General features: G+C 37.1%; 1 protein-coding gene across 1 annotated transcript; it reads left to right on the forward strand.

Moving 5' to 3' along the window:
• The first annotated feature begins 375 nt into the window (after window positions 1-375).
• LOC146306536 (chloride anion exchanger-like) lies at window positions 376-18,029 on the forward strand. The gene is made up of 21 exons (XM_084711060.1): window positions 376-1,611; window positions 1,997-2,176; window positions 5,910-6,049; window positions 7,531-7,641; window positions 7,781-7,941; window positions 8,473-8,637; window positions 8,713-8,865; window positions 9,172-9,254; window positions 10,224-10,371; window positions 10,469-10,582; window positions 11,877-11,954; window positions 12,038-12,133; window positions 12,260-12,366; window positions 13,233-13,302; window positions 14,266-14,358; window positions 14,520-14,615; window positions 16,033-16,260; window positions 16,348-16,402; window positions 16,482-16,627; window positions 17,531-17,590; window positions 17,708-18,029. The coding sequence occupies exons 2-21, from the start codon at window positions 2,046-2,048 to the stop codon at window positions 17,732-17,734; spliced, it is 2,262 nt and encodes a 753-aa protein (XP_084567186.1). The 5' UTR covers window positions 376-1,611; window positions 1,997-2,045; the 3' UTR covers window positions 17,735-18,029.
• The last annotated feature ends 1,776 nt before the right edge of the window (window positions 18,030-19,805 follow it).

Below are 19,805 nucleotides of genomic sequence, written 5' to 3' on the forward strand. Positions count from 1 at the left end.
GATAGGGCCCTGAGTGCTTTATGTTTGTTGTTGGGTTGATTATTTGTCCAGCTGTTCCTTCCTTTGTTGACTGATTTATTGATTGATTTAGTAACTAAAAATGCTGAACTTTCCACCCCGTGATGCATTTTTCCATGAGAAGCCATGATAATGCAACTGAGTGTACACTGTGCATGGTAATATATTGTTTATTAATTGTATATTAATTGTAATCCTACTAATAATCCCCATTTTAACTAATCTGATTACATCTTTTTTTCTGTAACTGTTATGTACTACAGTTACCTTATTTTTGTATCCAGAATATGTAATCCCATTACATGTAATCTGTTGAGCCAGTTGACTGAATATGCTGACAATTAACTTATTAATGGAAATAAATGCATACCAAGTGGAAAGTTGTAACCTTGGTGTTATCACAGCAGATCAGCATTCATCGCTTATCAATCATTGTGCTGTAATTTATCTCTGCACAGGGTGTTAAAGAACAAAGGCCGAAACCGTTTTAATCACGGCCTTACAATCACATCACACCAGTTTATTGATATGAGCTGTTCCAGTGAGGGTACAGTTATGCTGTGCATCATCACTGTCAGGTTAAAACATTTGGAATATGTCGATTCAAATCTGTAAAAACTGCAGACTGGATTTTCACAAAGAGATGTATTCATGTGATAGCTTCACACACACACACACACACACACACACACACACACACACACACACATTTCCCATGAACCTGACGTGAACTGATCCTGGACAAACAGTGGGGGCAGGCAGGCATTACTTCCACTTAATTCTGAGCAGACACTTTGATAAGATTGCAGTGAAACCAGTGAGCAACAGACCCCAACGCAACACACACACTCACCCACTTCACCTCACGTTCCTACACTTTCTGCTCTCTCTTATCAGTTCGGTTGGTGTTGCTTTAAGCCTGAGGGAAGACTTCCTTCCCATTCGCTTTCTGTTCTGTTCTGAGGGAAAAACATTAAAGGTCAGTTAAATTTTTAGGTGACTCATGAATGTAACAGCGACTTGTAGTGTGTTTAACTTTACATTTCTGATTATCAGAGTATCGGTGTGTCTTATCACATGCTGGATACGTGAATTTTGGAGTACAACCCTTGCATTCAGTGGCGTTTTCCTCAAACAGTTTTGGTTCCTGCAACTATTTTTACCCTTGAAGTGCGCGGGCAGAGCACTGCAGCCGACCTTAAGCAGCGTTTCCCATCCTGAAAAGCTACTTGATTTCCACTTCATAACAATGACCAGTTCTGTCCTGTCCCGTCTGTCCCGTCCACATCCTCCCTATCCTCCCCATCGGTACAATATCTTCCCAATGCTCCAGGGGGGCGGAAAGCCGCCACTGAAAGTTGCGAGTTACAGATATCAGCAAGAACAATGGTCAAGGATAAGGCAGGCGTCCAGCAGTTGTGCGAAACAGGGACTTCATCATAATTGCTGTTAATAATTACAGTCGTGATAAGCGGCAGAGGTGGCATTTATTGATGGCAAAGTCGTCTGAGGTCCCAGTTGATCTCCAGGAGTTGGAGGAAGAGGAAGAAAGAGTGGACAGTTTGGACTGGAGACTGATTAGGACACTGTCAGGTATGTGGAAGCAGCTGCTGAGGATATGAAAGTTACTGGGGAGAGGAAATATGACTTCTTTTTTAGTTTTTAAAGGTATAAAATCTTGGAAAAAGTCAGGGAAATGAGACATTTTAATGCTACAATTCAAAAACGAGCCTGTGTTTGTTTGTAGAGCTGAAATAGACGCTGACACACACACACACACACACACACACACACACACACACACACACACACACCTCAGCCCCAGGACAGTGCAGGGCAGGTCCTGACCTGGCTCATGTGCTCTGTCTGAATTTGAGGGTCTGGACCTTTGTTGTTTGTTGTCAATGTTCTTTGATAAGTCGTGTTCAAAGGCAGGACAGGATCATCTTCCTTACTTAATGTGATTAATGGATGTCAGAGCCATATAGAGAGGAAGCAGCAGCAGTCCTCCAGGCAGCAGAGGCGAGATGATGCGACCGGGAGCTCAGCAGTATGTGGTGGCCAGGCCGCTGTACTCGGAGGACTCCTTCGCGGAGAAGCACGAGAAGGTCTACAGGCAACGCAAGACCATGCTGGACCACGTCAAGCAGTACTTCACGTAAGAAACACGCAATGGTTTTTGGCTTTATTTTTTATATTAGAATTAACCCTTAAAATCTGTCCTGTATGGATGTTAAGATGATGAACTGGGAAAAAGTTGAGCTTCTGCTAAAATGAGCTTCTTCTCGTCTTTTAAGTCATGCACTCTAAAAACAAAAGTTGTGCCTCATCAAAAACAGTTTGCATAAATCTTTTTGAACATGTTTTCCCAAGTAAAACTGAATAAATACCAAGTTTATAGGACTACAGAAAGTTTATTTATTTCAAACCATCACAAAATTGCTTCCTTTTGAGACAGCCCAGACACTTACTATTTAGGTTAAAACAAATAATTTATTTTCATAGTGTAAGTCGAAAAGTTTTGCTTTTTTCATTCATTTTCATAAGATTTACAAAGCCTAATTAGTTTAAGACCAATTAACAACAAACACTATAAAATACTGTAAATACTGTAATATAATTAACTGCTATAATAAATACTTTATATTTTGACAGTTGAATTAACTAAAAAATGTTGTAAAAATATGTACTCAGTGTTTATATGTTCATATGACATATTGTCAATTTCTTGTTAAATAAAAGAAATCATTTGTGTTCATTTAACAAAATAAAACATTGTAAAGTGTGCAGTGTTATGCTAAAAAATGTTTTCTTGACATAAAACTGGAGAAATTAGTCAAAGCAACATTTATTTTTGGAGTGCCAAGTGCAGCATATTGACATATTGACTTCCCAGCATGCACTATGTGAGAGTTAGAAGTCTCCTGAGACCCTTCTTTTTTTATGATGAAAACTTGAAAACAAAAGTTTTGGTTCATCAAAACAAAGAAATAATGCAACAGTTTGCATGAATATTTGAATTATTAACTTAACTTCTAAAGAAATAAAGTTCAACCAATGAACAACATTGAATCAAGAGAATTAGCCTTTCCTCTACAATCAAATGTTTATTAACATTATTTAATATTATTATTCATTCAATAACAGAAGTGTTAGACGTTTAACTTTGAATTTGAAAAGAAATTGAGGTAATTTTGTAATGATTCAAAATAAATACATTTTCCAGTCAAATAAACTTGACAGTACTAGAAAACATGTTCAGTAAGTTTAATATATTAAGTTGAACCAACAACAGTTGGATTACAAACAAATTTGATTTCCTTTAACATTTTTCCAGTTTAAGTTAGTCCAAGTTAGTTTGAGTTTTAACTCTCAATTAATGCATGCTGGGAAGTCTGCTAATATGCTCACCTTATTTCTTCAGAAGTTTAATTTAATAAGTTGATTGAACCCTGTACAGTCTGTTCATTCTATTCATCATTTTAAGTCAAAGGAACTCATGTTTATAAGTTCTGAAGTCCTCTGAATATAAACAACATGTTTTAACTTTAATTAACTTGGAAAAAATAAAGTAATATCTTTATTTTACGTGAGAAAAGATGAGTTGATTCCACCAAATTCCTGTATTTCTGCATAGTTTTTATTTTCAGAACACTTCAGAACTTATTAACAGAAGTTCTTTTAACTTGAAGTCTTTTGACTTGTAATGATGAGTTGAATGAATGTACAGTACTTGACATGTTTTTTCAAGTATAACTGAATGAGTATCAAGTTTATTTCATTACAAAAGTTTATTTTGTTTATTTTGATTAACTACAAAAGTACCTCAGTGTTCTTTTCAAATTCAGTCAACTTAAAATTTTAAGGCAGCCTGAAAAAATAGTTTAGTTTACAGTATAAGTCAACAAGTTTTGATTTTTGAGCTAATGTTTAGATTTATGATGCCTAATTTGTTCAAGAATTACTAACACATACATTGCGCATATATTTTGATAGCTGAATGAACTGAAAAAAAGTTGTTAAAATATACACTGAGTGTTTGTATGTTCATATGATATGTTTTGTTCAAAAAACAAATAATATGAGTTTGCTTAACATAACCGCAGCACAGTATAACCAGACTTGCAGTGTTGTGGAGAACACAAATATGTTTTGCTTCCTTAATATAAAATCTTCTGTTTTTACAAACTAATTATTTTCCTGTGCACACAATTAAGTAAAAAATGAGTTGAAGCAATGTTTATTTTTAGAGTGCACGTCCAGCATGCATTGTCTGAGAGTTAAAACTCTCCTGAGACCCTTTTTATAGTCTGAAGAAAATGTATGATGGAAACTTGCTGCCTGTCTCTAATAAACTTCAAGATGAATCAAGGCCCTGTTTCCCAGAGCCGTCGTAGTGCTACGTGCATCGCATACAACTTATGACGCCTGTAGCGCTATGAAGGTTCTGGGAAACGGGGCCCAAGTTGTTTGGGCTTGTCTTTGTGCCACTTCTGGAACAAAGTAGCTCCAGTAGGAGCTGCTGAGACTGTTAGTTACTTGTGTAAAATGAAGAAGTGACTAAAAGGAAATCAAACTTGCCGTGTTTGTCACTGTGACTGAAGAGTTGTTGCTCCAATTTAATATCTTAAACTTGGTTTTTAGACTTAAAACTAATAATTCAACCTAAGTTCAGTTAATTTACATTTTTAAGTTGACCAATGTCAAAATGATTTACAGTTGATATTAAAAGTTTTGTGTGAAAGTGTTACAATAATCTCTTAGGTTGGGTGAATGAACTGGTGTTTAGGACAGGAGGTAAACTGAGTGTGTGTACAGTGATTGTGGCATTTTTTAGTTCTTCTTCAGTTTTTTTATCCAGTGCATCTGTCTATAAGACTGTTAGTTGTGCAAGAGTTTGTAGAAACTGATGTATACATGTCTATTAATATCCAGCAGGTTTCAACATGCCTAACAATTTATTGTTTACAATAAACACAATCTGTCATAAGAGCAGACAGTTTAAAATTTACTCTCTCCCCTAATTCTTCCTTTTGTGTTATACTCAGCTTTTGATTTGTGTTTCTACCCATATGGAAAATATATAAATACATTTTACTACATGTTTATATCTTTTATCTGAAACTTATTTAATTTGGAAATGATTAACTATTTATGACAGTAAATCCACAAACAGTATCCCAAGTAAATATGTGTAATACCAAACTTACAAGGGTTGGACAACCATTAGTAAAACTGAAGTATAGAGCTGCAACCATTAATCGATTATTAATCTAATATTAAATTAATTGCCAATTATTTTTTATAATCAATTATTTGTTTTGAGTTTTGAATTCTTAGACTCAGACTGTTTCCTTTACTCCTCTCTGACAGTAAACTAAACATCTTTGAGTTGTGGACAAAGTAGGACATCATCTTGGTCTTTGGGAAACACTGATCAACATTTATCACCATTTTCAGACATTTTGTGGACTAACTGATCAATAGAGAAAATGATGGACAGATTAATCAACAGTCATAATAGTTAATACAGGAAAGACCTGAAAAATAGGTCCAAACGTCTTTTATGTCGTTTTCATCTTGTTATGTCTTTTTACGCTGTTATTGTCTTGCATCAAAACTAAAGTAAAGGGCTGTTTTGAAAACGTAAGGAGTAGAAAGTACAGATATTTGTGTTAAAATGTAAAATCTACTTAAGTACACTAACAAAGTATTTCTACTTAGTTACTTCCCATCTCTGGATATAAGAAACATCCCAAATCGTACACTGACTCTAAATACAGTGGACTCCCTCTCATTTTACTCTCCTGAGAGATCACCTGCTCCTTCTATCATTTATTCACGTATCTAAAGTGGATTCTGTATTTCTTTCTACCATCGTGCCGTTGCAGATGTGATGCCAAACGAGCCAAGAACGCAGCTCTGTCTCTTCTGCCGGTCATCGGCTGGATGAGAATCTACAGAATCAAGGAGTGGCTGCTCAGTGACATCGTGTCTGGTGTCAGCACTGGACTGGTAGCCGTCCTGCAAGGTAGAATATGCTTCACGACACAGTATCTGAGTGTAAACTGAAAATCTGCAAGAAGTACTCAGATGTTTTACTTAAGTAAAAGTAGCAATGTCATAGTTTGAAAAATACTTAATTAAAAGTCCTGCTTTTAAAATGTTACTTAAAATATAAAAAGTATAAGTCCTCATTATGCAGAACGTCCCATTTCTTAATATATTATATTACTGGGTTGGAAAGTATAGTATTGCTGCCACATCAGAAAAAAACAAAACAAAACAAAACTGTGTCACATTATAACATGAAAACTTATTGATGTTTTTCACTTTATAACTATATATACTCTCATTTTAACAAGCCATTTTACATTAAAAAGTGTTAACTTATATTGTTATAACATGAGTTATAACAATGTTATAACTGTCTAATCATGTTGAATCATCAGAAAATTACCTCAGGCTGTCTTTTCAAATGCAGTCAAAATAAACTAACCAAAAAAAACTACTCTAAGACTTTTTTATGTTAAAACAAATACTTTTTTAAAGTGCAAGTGCTTCTAAATTGTACTTAGTTACTTTACACTACTGACCATCAGTAGCCTCATTCCCATGGCATGAGCTCACTGAAGGGAGAAGACAAATGCATCTTTGATGTCACCGTGTTGGTATCAGTGGAAAAGAATCCAGTGTTTGGACATTCCTCAGGGGAGATGGATCCTGTTACTGATTTGCTTGAAGGGTTCCTTCATGGGTTTCAATGCGCTGTGTGTTTTAATTGGAAATGGGAGGTTTTACTCCTGCGGTCAATCTTACTTGTGCCTCTGAAAACAAGTAACTTCAGAGAATATGATAAAAACTGTGAGTCAGAAGCCTTCAAAGAATCTGAACTGATAAAACATGATAACCTCAGAGCGAGTCTTTCCTCTGCTATCTGAGTTGTTTAGACAGATAACATGGTTAGCTTTAGCAGCAGGTCAGATATGATTCTTATGTAAACAAATACAGAGTTATTTATTTGATCATTTATTTCATAAATGAAAAACTCTTAACATCTTGTCAACTCCATAAAACTACATTTAATGAATAATTTTATCACCAGGAGGTTGGCCCATTAGAAGTTTTAATAGCCAAGAGTTTGATCTTTTAAAATATATTTTCCAGCTTTGAAAAGTAAACAAAAAACAAAATGAACTCAAGAATGAGTGATAATATAGGCTACTTTATTTTTTCTTTTTCTTTTTACACATTTCTTATTGTTCTATTTTTCTATATATATGGGAGCAACTGTAGCATAACCCAATTTCCAAATCTGGTAAGAAAAACAACAAATTCTTTCTAAATAGTCTGTTTATACATTCATTCACATCAAAAATAATTATGCTTTTCATTTAATTTAGCTTTTTTTTTTTTTTTTTAATTAAAGTGTGGTTTGGAAAGTGTGACCTGCAGTGTGTTTGATCGGCAAAGTGAGGTAAGACACACTGTAAATCTGTGTTTGTGTTTCAGGTCTGGCCTACTGTCTGCTGGCCTCTCTGCCACCCTGGTACGGACTCTTCTCCGCCTTCTTCCCTGTCGTCATTTACTTTTTCTTGGGCACCTCTAGACACATCTCAGTGGGTAAGGCCTATATGCAGAGATGGGAAATAACTAAGTACAAATAATTCATTACTCTATTTCAGTAGATTTTTTTATTTATCTGTACTTAACACATATGTCTATACTCGGCCTCTGATGTCCCCTCTGTCTCTGTTTGCAGGTCCGTTCCCGGTCTTGTGTCTGATGATCGGCTCGGTGGTCACCAGGCTGGTCCCAGACGAGGGTCTATCCACCAACATCACAGGGCTTGAAGGCCTGAGCAGGGACGAACAGAGAGTAATCGTGGCTTCTTCTGTGACCTTCCTCGCTGGTATCATGCAGGTGAGACACACATTTTTCTTTTTTCTTTTCAAATCTGTTTTATTAGCAGCATTATTATAACTTTTATTGCTTTTGTTATTATTATTGTTGTTGTTGTTACTACTACCATCACCATTTCTGTTATTATTATATACTGTTTCATGTATGCCTTGAAACTCTCCATAAACAAAACTGTAAGGGAAAAAAGATATTGGTTATATTGGCTGTTATTGGGAGTTTTACTTCACAACACTATTTATTTCCATAGAGCCAAGTAGAAAATAACCAGACATAGGGCACTATCTTACGTCCTGCCATCTCTATATATTGCGCATACTTGTGCTTTCACTTCTCGAACCAGGAGATTCATTTCATGGATTTGGACCCACCTTGAATAAATTAAATCCACTACGCCTCGCGGTTTTCACTTGCACTTCAGTTCAGTGTAAGATAGGGCCCAAAGTGTTCTCCGACCTCTCTACATGAATGGATTTAGGGTGGGTTTCATAAACCACCCCACCATCATCATCACGTTCTCTCTGTCTCTTCCAGCTGGCGATGGGTGTTCTGCAGGTGGGCTTTGTTGTCATGTACCTGTCCGACACTCTGGTGTCCGGCTTCACCACAGCAGCTGCCGTCCACATCCTGGTGTCCCAGCTCAAGTTTGTGTTAGGGTTGACTGTCAAGGGCATCAGTGGTCCACTCTCTATCATATATGTAAGTCCAGAAGAGTTCCCTCACTGTTTATCACCATCATTCCTCTACTGGACCTGACTTTTTTGTCTTTTTCAGACCCTGGAGATCATCTTCAATAAGATAACCTCAACCAACGTGTGCGACGTGGTGATCTCCCTGGTGATCATGGTGGTGGTGTTCATCGTGAAGGAGCTAAATGACAGGTTTAAATCCAAGCTGCCGGTACCCATCCCCATAGAGGTCATCATGGTGAGCAACACTGCGCAACATGCACAACATAACTGTTTCCATAGCTTGAAGCATGGAAAGCTAGAAAGCAAAGTTATATCAACAGTAACAATGATACCACATATCTTGGCTGTGACTTTTTTTTTATGACTGTGCTGAACTTGAGTGCCATCCTAACAATCATTAATATGATTTATGAGATTATTTATGTCGCAAGAAAGCATTCATGCCATTCAAGTAAACAGCTCACAATCTGTTGATCACAAGATATTAAAAATCTCTCAGTGAGGCCTAACACACCCTGTCCTGTCCACTGTGTCTTTTCAGACTGTCATTGCATGTGGAGTTTCATACGCATTTGACTTCAGGACAAGATTCGGCATTGATGTTGTTGGCCATATTCCAAAAGGGTAAGACATTTTGTGCAATAGTGAAAAATCCATGTGGGAAGGCATCCTTAGAAATTGTGTGGAAAAGGGCACACACTTTCAAAAAATACTTGGCAGATGATTGGATGAACTTCAACCAGTTAGATCAACAAACCACATGATGTAGTCAAACTCTTGCTGAAGTCCACTGGAGAAAATCCTCCAATACCGTTATTTGTTCTTCTTTCAATGAAGAAATGCTCTCCAGCTCTGGTAACTGATGCTATAGCAGCATCTACACTAACTATCTCAAAAGTTAGTTAATGTCTTTCTAAGGTTCCCAGTTCTCTGCTGCTTTTACGTGAAAGACCATATGAATAAATCTGTCTCAAACAATATATCCTTTGTTGGGGTCAGTGCAATCTAGGAAACAATCGGCTATCATCTGATGATGATTTTAACCATTAGGAGCAACAGACAATGTTTCGGGCCCTCTGGTGTAGCCAGCAGACAAATATCTGGGCCAAGACTTCCTCTTGTAATTGTAACTTGTAATTATTAACAGTCTGATTACCAACTTGAGATGCAAGAATGGAGTTGGAGATGACTTTTTGTTTTGGAGATATCAGCCATAGAGACATCTGCCCTCTTTCCAATATAATGGGACTAAATGGCAACAGCTTAAAAAATACATTCAAAACTTAAAAACCAGTATCTCTTTCCATGAATCATGGCCTGGTTACTCAAGATAATCCACATACCTTGTTGTGAACAGTTTCATGTAGGAACCACTTTCTCACCAGAACTGCTTTCTTTCTTCTAGAAAGTAGGGAAAGGGTAAAGACAACTTTTCAAACAGTATGGTGATTGTTGTATGAACTTATATTTGCAGTGAACTTGATGACCCATAACCACAATCAAAGGTCTTATCTGAGGTAGAAGTGTAAATGTTAAATACTACAGAATTTTTTCGACATGACATGACATTAACACACTATTATCTATTATCAGGTACGAGCCTCCGATAGCCCCAAACCTGCACATCTTCCAAGAAACTGCAGTGGAAGCATTTCCCATGGCCATAGTGGGTTTCGCTGTTGCCTTCTCCGTAGCAAAAGTCTATTCTGTAAAACACGATTACACCATAGATGGAAACCAGGTATGGAACAATGCTAACTGACTTACAAAAAGTGAGAGCTGCAGGTTTAATCAGGGCTCAGATAACAGGACGCTGTTTCTCTCTGACCTGACTGTAGGAGCTGATAGCCTTTGGAGTCAGCAACATCTTTGGAGCTTCCTTCAAGTCCTTTGCTGCGAGTACAGCTCTGTCCAGGAGTGCAGTGCAGGAGAGTACAGGTGGCAAGACTCAGGTAAACTGATGTTAGATGTTTTTTATTCCTCAAAATGCTTATTTGCCTCAATCTTCACATTAATTCTAACTGTAACCCTGAATAAGTTATAGTCAAATCTATTTGACACAAAACGTAGAGCTAACTCAAGAGACATAAAACTGTGTGTTTTATTGCATTACCTGTGGCAGAAAGTAACTAAGCGCATTTACTTAAGTAGAGTACTTACTATATAGCTCAAAATTTAGGTAAATATGTTGCTGTCATGGTAACATGTAATGTTAGCTAAAACCAGCAGCCTGTTAGCTTTAGCTTAGCCTAAAGACTAGAAACAAGGGGGGACAGCTAGTCATAAAAACAACACATTGTTGAACTAACAGAATGTAACATGCTAGCAAGTGTGATTTAGAGGTCCTGGTAGGTGGATAGTGTTAGCTTTGGACAGAGCCATGCTACAACTTTTTATGCTAAGCTAAGTTTACCAGAGGCATTGCAGAGGGCAGTTTATAAAATATGATGCACTTTTATAGATTAAACCTTTAGCTCTTAACTATTAATGGATCAGCAATGATGTTCCGATAATGTAGTAATGTGTGGGTGAAAATTTTACTTAAATGATCAATTCAAAAATGCATACTTTTGAGTTTTGGCTGTAAACATGTCTGCCTTCTCTCCAATATAATATAACTAAACACAATTTGACTTGTGGTGCTCAAAGCACCAAACATATATTTGAAAAACTCAACATCATTGTCAAGAAGAGAGCAGTATTACTAGTTGTACTTAATTATTTTCTGAACTTTACAAATGTAAAATCTATGTGCAAGTGTAAGGTTGATAGAACACACAGGTGTCCATAGGAACAAATTCCTGACACCATTGGCAGCACTACATGGAATATCATTTTCAACTTACACATTTTTTTCATAGTACAAGACCTTAAAAATGGTTCTTTCGGCCAGAAAATAGACAACTGATTGAAGTCACAGTGAGGGACCAATAAAAAAATCTACCCAACATTGACCTCTAGTGTTTGGGGAGGGGGAATGATATTCTTCTACCAACAGTTAGATGACGAAAACTGAGATAGTAAAGTGAAGCAGTGGTTCATCAGATTAACTGCTTGAGTTTTTGTTTGTTTGTCTTTATGTTGAGATAGTGGAATAAAACAGACTTTTACTTTGAGCCATGATAATCATGTTGCAGTAAAGGCAGCCAATTAAGTCTTGGACAGTTTTTTGGCATACCTAAAGACATGTGACACCATGGCATTCCTCATCTTTGTAATGTAACAAACCTGTTCTGTCCTTTTCAGATAGCTGGTTTACTATCAGCCATTATAGTGATGATAGTCACACTGGCTATTGGATACCTACTGGATCCACTCCCGAAGGTAAACCTCAGAACTGTACAAACATACAAGTCTCTGGAGTCTGGACTGGCTGAAATCTGACCTCTGACTTGTTATTTCAACAGTCGGTATTGGGTGCTGTGGTCATAGTCAACCTGAAGGGCATGCTAATGCAGTTCAGAGACATCCCATACCTGTGGAGGAGGGACAAACCAGACTGTGTAAGTTTCCAAAGCAAGTTTTAAAAGCCAGAAATCTCTGCATGTGAAGGCCTAGTATGGTCATTTTGTTCTACTTGGAAATGAAAACAAAGAGAAACCCCTCTGTTTCTTACCGCCTTTGTCCAGATCGTGTGGATAGGTACCTGCGTTGCAGCCATCTTGCTGGGTCTGGATCTTGGATTGGCTGCAGGCCTTGGTATTGAACTGATCAGCGTCGTCCTCAGGACTCAGTTGTAAGTATCTGGTCACCAACGCTTTACTTATTCTTACACAGACCTCTGTAATTATTTTCTCTATGTCGTAGCATGTGAATCTCCTTCAAGTTGTGGCAGCATGCAGTTTTGATTGAAAAATATTATGAAGTGTTGGATTGAATAAAAGACATTTGTGACAGACGCTCTATACTAAAGATGGTGATTGGCTGACTTTCCCTCTTGCACCATCATGATGGTCACATTTGTGGTTTTGTCTCAACAATCGGATGGACTGACATGAAATTTGTCATAAACACAATTGGGACAATACTTATAATACTAGCAAACTAATCAAATTTCCATCAATCTTCAGGGACTGCCCATTGTTCTGATGACTTATTCTTATGAAACCCCAATAGTCCAAAAAACCAAAAGCCCATTCTTGTCTGACAATCCATTATTCTAAAACGCTCTGAACGCCCTCTTCTCCAAATAGAAACACTCTCCTTGCTGCTGTTGGTTCTTCTGGACCTGTCCACAATGTTAAATCTGCAGAGGTTTTCTGCTGTACTTTGTGTTTAGTGCTAATTAGTAATTAATTGAATAATTTAGTAATTAGTCAGCATGTTGGGGTGTCCTGGTAGCTCAGTTGCTCAGTTTCCTGTCAGTCCTGGCACAAAAAGCTTCTTACATCCTGATGTAAGACGGTCAACATAGCCGAGATTACCTGCTAAGCATCCACCTGTTAGCAATCACATTGTGAGCATGTTAGCATACTAACGTTAGCATTTAGCTCAAAGCACTGTGCCTAAAGTACAACATCCCAGAGCTGCCATCATGACTGTTTGTTATTACTGAATACAATATTTATTTTATTTTATTTTGTTTTATTTTTTATTTTTTAGCCCCCGCTGCAGTGTGCTGGCCAACATCAAAGGAACTGATATCTACAAAGACAGAAAGGACTATGTTGATGTAAGTTGATGTGTATTCTATCTGTTAACTGAACAGACATTTTGAAAAGACATAAAGCTGCAGTCAGTTACCTTAGCTTAGCATAAAGACTGGAAACAGCTAGCCTCACTATGTCCAAATGTGAAAAAAAAAACATAAAATCCACTTTCAAGCATCTTTAAAGCTCACTAATTAACACATTTATATTGAATCCGTAATTGTGCAACGCATGTATTTTTCAAAAAGACATATAACGAGTTTATTAGCAAGCAGGTAGGCAGCTTTCTTTAGATCAGATCACATCATTTTACCCAGTTTCCAGTCTTTGTGCTAAGCTAAGCTAACTAGCTGCTGGCTCCAGCTACATATTTAATGGACTAGGGTTTCAAATTGTAAGCACTTATTTTAATCAATCATTGTTACATGTGACATGTAACATACTGCATATGCTCTGACAGCATTACAGCCTGTGGAATATATAAAGATGTAAAGGCCTACATATTAAACACATAATAGTTGAATATCAGATAACATACAGAGTGCACTCATAAAAATAATGGCATATTTCAGATCTTTATTTGATAGTAGATTGATTAAATTTTACTTGATTGAGAAAATTTAATGGACAAATAAGTGCTATCATTCTTTTCACTTAACTTCTTTAAAGCAGGGTCTTTTAGCATTTTTCATTTGTTCCTTACAGTATCAGGAATTGTTTTCTTTTTGTTCCATTCTTGCTTTTATTTTCTTAATTTGGGAAGAGCATGAGGAGTACAAGGAAGCTTAATGTCACTTGCAGTAAGGAAACTTGTTTCAAATGTGCTTATTATTCCCATAAAGCAGAACTTGGGTCATCATAGTTCTTACGGGAACCAGAGATGTTACGCTTCCTCTTCTTTCTCTGTTTTATATTTTCATCTTAATTTCAAGAGACCTGTTATACTTCAACATGATTTTGGTTATAATGGTAATGACTCTCTGCAGATATACGAGCCAGAGGGAGTGAAGGTGTTCAGGATACCGTCACCAATCTTCTTTGCCAACATTGAGTTCTTCAAGAGCAAGCTGGTGGAAGCTGTAAGTTTGAGTTTGTATCACAGCATCTCACTCAATGGAAAACACCATAAACGGTGCAATAAAAAAAACTTTAAAAGGTCATATTGGAAAATAAAGCCTTATAAATCTTATCTTTGACCTGATTCTGTCTCTGACATACTTGTCCTCTCGTGTCTCCTCAGGTTGGATTTAGCCCGTTGAGAATATTGAGGAAGAGGAACAAAGCACTGAGGTTGATCCGGAAGCTACTGAAGAAAGGAGACCTGCAGTGGACATCGGTAGGTGAAAACTTTGACCTTGTTCAGTCATAACAACAACAACACGGTTTCACTCTTGCAGCATGGTTAGAAGTAGAAGTGACTGAAATGTAGCCTAAAGACTGGAAATGTACTCAAAGTATAAAAGTAACAAGTCTGACTGTTTCTGTGCAAAGCTAACTGAACCTCAAGTTTTCTTTACAGTCAAGTCTCCCTCTCTCTGTTTCATCTTGTTACGTCTTTTAGGTCATTTTCATCTTGTTGCATCCTGTCATGTCTTATCTTGTTTTTGACTTGTCACGACTTGTTATGCAGTTTTCATCTTGTTACGTCTTCTGTATGATTTTTGTCTTGTTACGTCTTATGTCGTTTTCATATTGTTATGTCTTGTATCTTCATTTTTGTCTTGTTACTTCTTTTATGTCATTTTCATCTTGTTACATCGGTTTTGTCCTGTTCCTGTCTTTTTACATTGTGTTCTTCTTGTTATACCTTTTATGTTGTTTCCGTCTTGTTACACCTTTTTACATAGTTTCCGTCTCGCATCAAAACTAAAGTAATGAGCCTGTTTTGAAAATGTAAGCAGTAGAAAGTACAGATTTGTTATCAAATTTAGGGAGTAATGTAATGAAACAAAAAGGCTCAAGTACAGATATCTGAAAAAATTACTTAAGTACAGTTATTAAGGATTTGCACTTAATTAGTTACCATCTCTGCATATTGACGTTGATTCTTTAGTTAAAAAACTGATAGCATTTGCTCTGCATAATAGTATCAGATTCACGTCCAATTATCTCAGATGAAAGTAAATGTGTACTTTCTTTCTCATAGAAAAGAAAGTAGACTTCTGGGTGAAGCCATGTGCAGGTTAGACACATAATTATCTATTCTGCCTTAATTGGTCTTAAAAACAACCCCATACTAGAAAGTTGTACCTTGCAAACTCATAGGAGAGAGAAATGAGCGAGGGGAAGCCACAGAGTGACCCCCATTAACTAGCTGAATAACTAGTTCACTAAAGATGTGGAATGAAATCAAGGTTACAATTTGAAGAGGAGGGCCAAAATTTTAAAATGGTTTACTGTAACCAGAACTTCATGCCCAGTAAATGTGACATGAGGGTTAGACGCTGGACTGGAAATGGTCTTATTGCGTTTTGCACACTCTTACAGCAAGGTACAGTTTTGAGCTTTCAGGACCTTAAGGTTAAACTTTAATCTGCAGAATCAGGATCACTTAGATGCTCACAAATAACAGATGTTGTTGGCAAGAAATTTCTAAGAGAAGACACCATAGTGGGAGAAGAGATACTGTGATCAGACTGCCTGCTGGAGGTCCTGTGGAAGCACAGTGGCCAAACACTTTCTTCTGGAACTGCCTCTCTGTGGCTCCATTCTGGATAAGCATCCATTGTATTAACAGTATTTTACCTTTACAGAAAGGCTTCCTGAATACGTCATGTGGATCCATCAAAGAGTCAGAGGATGAGAGCAAAATGGAGGAGCTGGACCTGCCGACTGACTTCAAGGACCTTCCCGCTCGGATCGACTGGAACGCCGAGCTTCCTGCCAACATCAACATCCCCAGAGTGGACATCCACAGCTTGATCCTGGACTTTGCTGCTGTCTCCTTCCTGGACATCTCTGCTCTGAAGGGACTCAAAACGGTGAGTTTTATCATTCGGAGCAGCAACAGAAGCAGTTAATTTACTAGTGATGTTTTTTATTTAATCATCTTTAAACTGCTTCTGCAGATGCTGAAAGAGCTGATCCGGGTTGAAGTCGAGGTCTACATCGTGGCTTGTGATAGTAAGTATGAACCGACAGTATCATTTACAGACCTCTGAATGAAGTCCTTTGACTAACTTCTTCATCTCCTGCCCTGTAGCTTACATCCTGGAGAAACTGCACAACTGTTGCTTCTTTGATGATGAAGTTAAGCCGTCGATGTTCTTCCTGACAGTCCATGACGCCATGCTGGACATCCTTGAGAAACACCCAGAGTCTGCAGACAAGAAGTCTGACTTTGACAAGGTAAAGAAGACAGTTTGCTTACAGTTTTTATTATGTAGTAGACTAGGGCAATCTTGTCCATAGTCAGATCATTCTACGGTCACTGTATGGGATTGCCAATGACTGGGGGCAGTCGTTGGGCAAGTGGGGTGTGGTGGGCAAAGATCCATAATAGGAGCATTTGCAAAAAGCACCAAATGCAAACGCAACAGTGAAAGATGGTCACAGTGCACGACAGCGGTTTCCAAGTATGTTGCGAAGGAGATGGTCTCCTATCATACAGTTGATAGGCAAGCTTTAGCGAACTTCTCCAAACTTTCGACAAACAGTACGAGCTGCCAGGAAGCAAGTACTTCACTGAAACTGCCATCCCCGATCTGTATAATAAAATCAGGGAGAACGTCATGTCTGTGACAGACCATTATATTTCTGAGGAGACTAAATGTCTTGAAACAACATTCGTCCCGGAGAATCACACTGCAGAGCGACTGGGACATATGTCCCTTTTCCATACACAGAGCTGGCCTGGCTCAGCTCTGCCCAGCACAGCAGGGGTTTACATTTCCATTACAAAGGGGATACTCACTTGTGTCTTTTGCCTGAAGACAAGCTCAAAGAAGCTTGAGTAGAGCAGCCGTAAAGCGATGGATAAACCGTTCCTATCCATCTCCAGGATAAACACACTGTTTCCTTATATTCTTCACAATAAAAGTCCCCTGTTGTTTCGTTATTTTAAACATTTTTATTATGAAGCAGCACAAACAGGAAATGTTTTCATTTGGAGATTTCGTCAGCAGTAACTTAACATGACTGCGACACAGCTGAAAGTGATTATGAAGCAGTAAACTAAGTATTTGTACTGAATTACACTTTGGTGCTGTGGATACATAAACACAATACTTAACTCTTTCTGTTGTTCTGCAGATTATAACAACAGTCACAGTTCACCACCCTGGAGGCACTTTGAGGAGCAGAGATAGAAACGTATGTATCCATTATTAAAGGACTTCCTTTTTCTTTTTGTAAAAGCACATTTTCAGTACCTCCACCTGCTCCTGAGATGAAACAGACTGAATCACACCACTCCTTCTTCTCCCACAGGTTCCAGATCCAGAGACCAAGTTCTAATTTGTGAATGAGAAGATGTTGATTTCTGGGAGAAAAAAACAAAAAGACCAAAGAAAAAAAAGAGTAAATGTTTTACAGATCATGCTGTACAATACACCGATGTAATGAATGACAAGATACTGTTTTTGACTTTATACATCTGACAATCTAAGTTTACATATACAGTATTTACTGTTGTGTAATTAAACAAATTTCAGTTTTGCTGTTTTTTATACTGTATATGGTGAATTTGTAGAAATTTTAGGTGCAATATATTTTACATGTTGTATAGTTATTATTATTATTATTATTATTATTATTATTATTATTATTATTATTATTATTATTATTATTATTATTATTGTTGTTGTTGTTGTTGTTGTCATGTCAATGAAGTTTTCAGCACACTGTTCTTAAAGAATGTTCTCTATTTTGGACCAAAGCAATGTGAAAAAGACTGAATGTACAGTGGCTGAAATATTGAAATAAATATTTTATCACTATAACCATTTGATGCTTGACAGTATTTTTTAAATCAAGTGCATAAAGCAAAATACATTTCCCTAAATTTTGGTTTGGGTGCTCCTCTCATTGTGTTACAAGGCGCTCACTGGACATCAAGCCGACAGGCAGCAGTCAGGAACAACCATCATCACATTTGTTTCAGAAGCTGCTTAAAGTTCAAGTGAAGTCAAAATCAGTGTTTTGCTGATTTCTGTGCATCAAGTACATGTCAGTATACTGACCTACACAGAAAAAAAGGCAGCAACTGAGAAAATTTTATTAGGTTATTCTGTCTACATATTAATCCTGACCTCTGATTTGACCTTTGACCTTATTTGGAAGTTCCTGTACTCTGCCTTTGCAGAGCTTACCAAAAAATATTGGGTCATACCAAAGTAAAAGGCTGTGACTTAGCTTTAAAAAGTAGTATAATGACGAATTTGATATAATCCTCAGTCTGATAATGTTGCCAAATGAAACAGTATTCCTGTTATTCTTTACATTATTGTTATTATCATTATTTATTTACAAATTTTATTATTCTATTACATTACACTTGTAATATTCCAAGTAACTTTTAAAATCAAATGATTTCAAAGGTTTGGGGATGTTTCTGAGCATTTGAAGCCACTAATATTTCTATTCTGATCAAATAAAATTGGAATTTTAAATCTATAAGGCAATATGCTGCAAGAGAAAAATATTAAAGACCATCAGACGAGTAAGTCGTGCTTCAAAGAGCTCCGTCTTTCAGTCAAGCTCAGCTGCAGATCTGCGGGTCAGAGAGCATCATGAACCAGCCACAGAGTCTGCTGCTTGTGCACACGTGGTCACCCCAAAATAAAAACGTGAAGTCGATATTCTGCTTAAAAATGTCCCTTTCACAAAAAAAAACAGGTTATATGTCTGAAAAGTGGATTTTTTGATGCAACCAGCCAACATTCAACTGCTTATAAAGCTAGAACAAAACATGTTTTGTGTCTGAAACTAGAAGATCTGTTCTTTCTTCTAATATGTTAACATATTCACAGAACTGAATATTCTGCGCTTGTTGAAAAATCAGTGAATTTTATCAAAAATGTTGGTGCTGGCTGGCAACTTTATTTTTTAAACAAAAAGAGTTGCAACCTTTTCCCATTGTAGGACAGTATACTGTGTTCCTTTTTATGATGTGTCTGTAACAGAGTCTTCATTTGACCAAGCTGGAAGTCCACTGAAGGGGATTCTACTGTCTGTCTCACCTGCTCCAGGAGGGATAAAAATTAAAATCAATGGTCTATGTAGTGAGGTAACAGATGACCTATCTACATAGTCATGCAGTGTTCTGTTTGACTGTATGATCTTGTATGACCTTCTCTTAAACTGCTGCACCAGTCTGATCAACCTCATATTGTCCAATATAACACTGTAATAAAGTTGTTGCTCCTTCTTTGATTTCAGTATTTTGAGTATTAACGCTGCATTTTTAACTCTCACTGTTTCTTTTTTTTTTTTTTTTTGTCAGTACGTAGGTGACACTGATTATGGAGTGAAGGCACTCACACAACAGAAACATGTGATTTGAAAAAAAAAAAAAGCTATACTCTCA

This window comes from Lutjanus erythropterus, chromosome 22 (genome assembly GCF_056507025.1).
Source record: "Lutjanus erythropterus isolate fLutEry1 chromosome 22, fLutEry1.hap2, whole genome shotgun sequence".
Lineage (NCBI taxonomy): Eukaryota > Metazoa > Chordata > Actinopteri > Lutjaniformes > Lutjanidae > Lutjanus > Lutjanus erythropterus.

Bases quoted from the DNA above. Each gene is read 5' to 3' on its own strand.
- LOC146306536 (XM_084711060.1), top strand. From the start codon at position 2,046: ATGATGCGACCGGGAGCTCAGCAGTATGTGGTGGCCAGGCCGCTGTAC. The intron at 8,638-8,712 runs GTAAGTCCAGAA...TGTCTTTTTCAG, and splicing joins GTCCACTCTCTATCATATAT to ACCCTGGAGATCATCTTCAA. The intron at 10,372-10,468 runs GTATGGAACAAT...ACCTGACTGTAG, and splicing joins ACACCATAGATGGAAACCAG to GAGCTGATAGCCTTTGGAGT.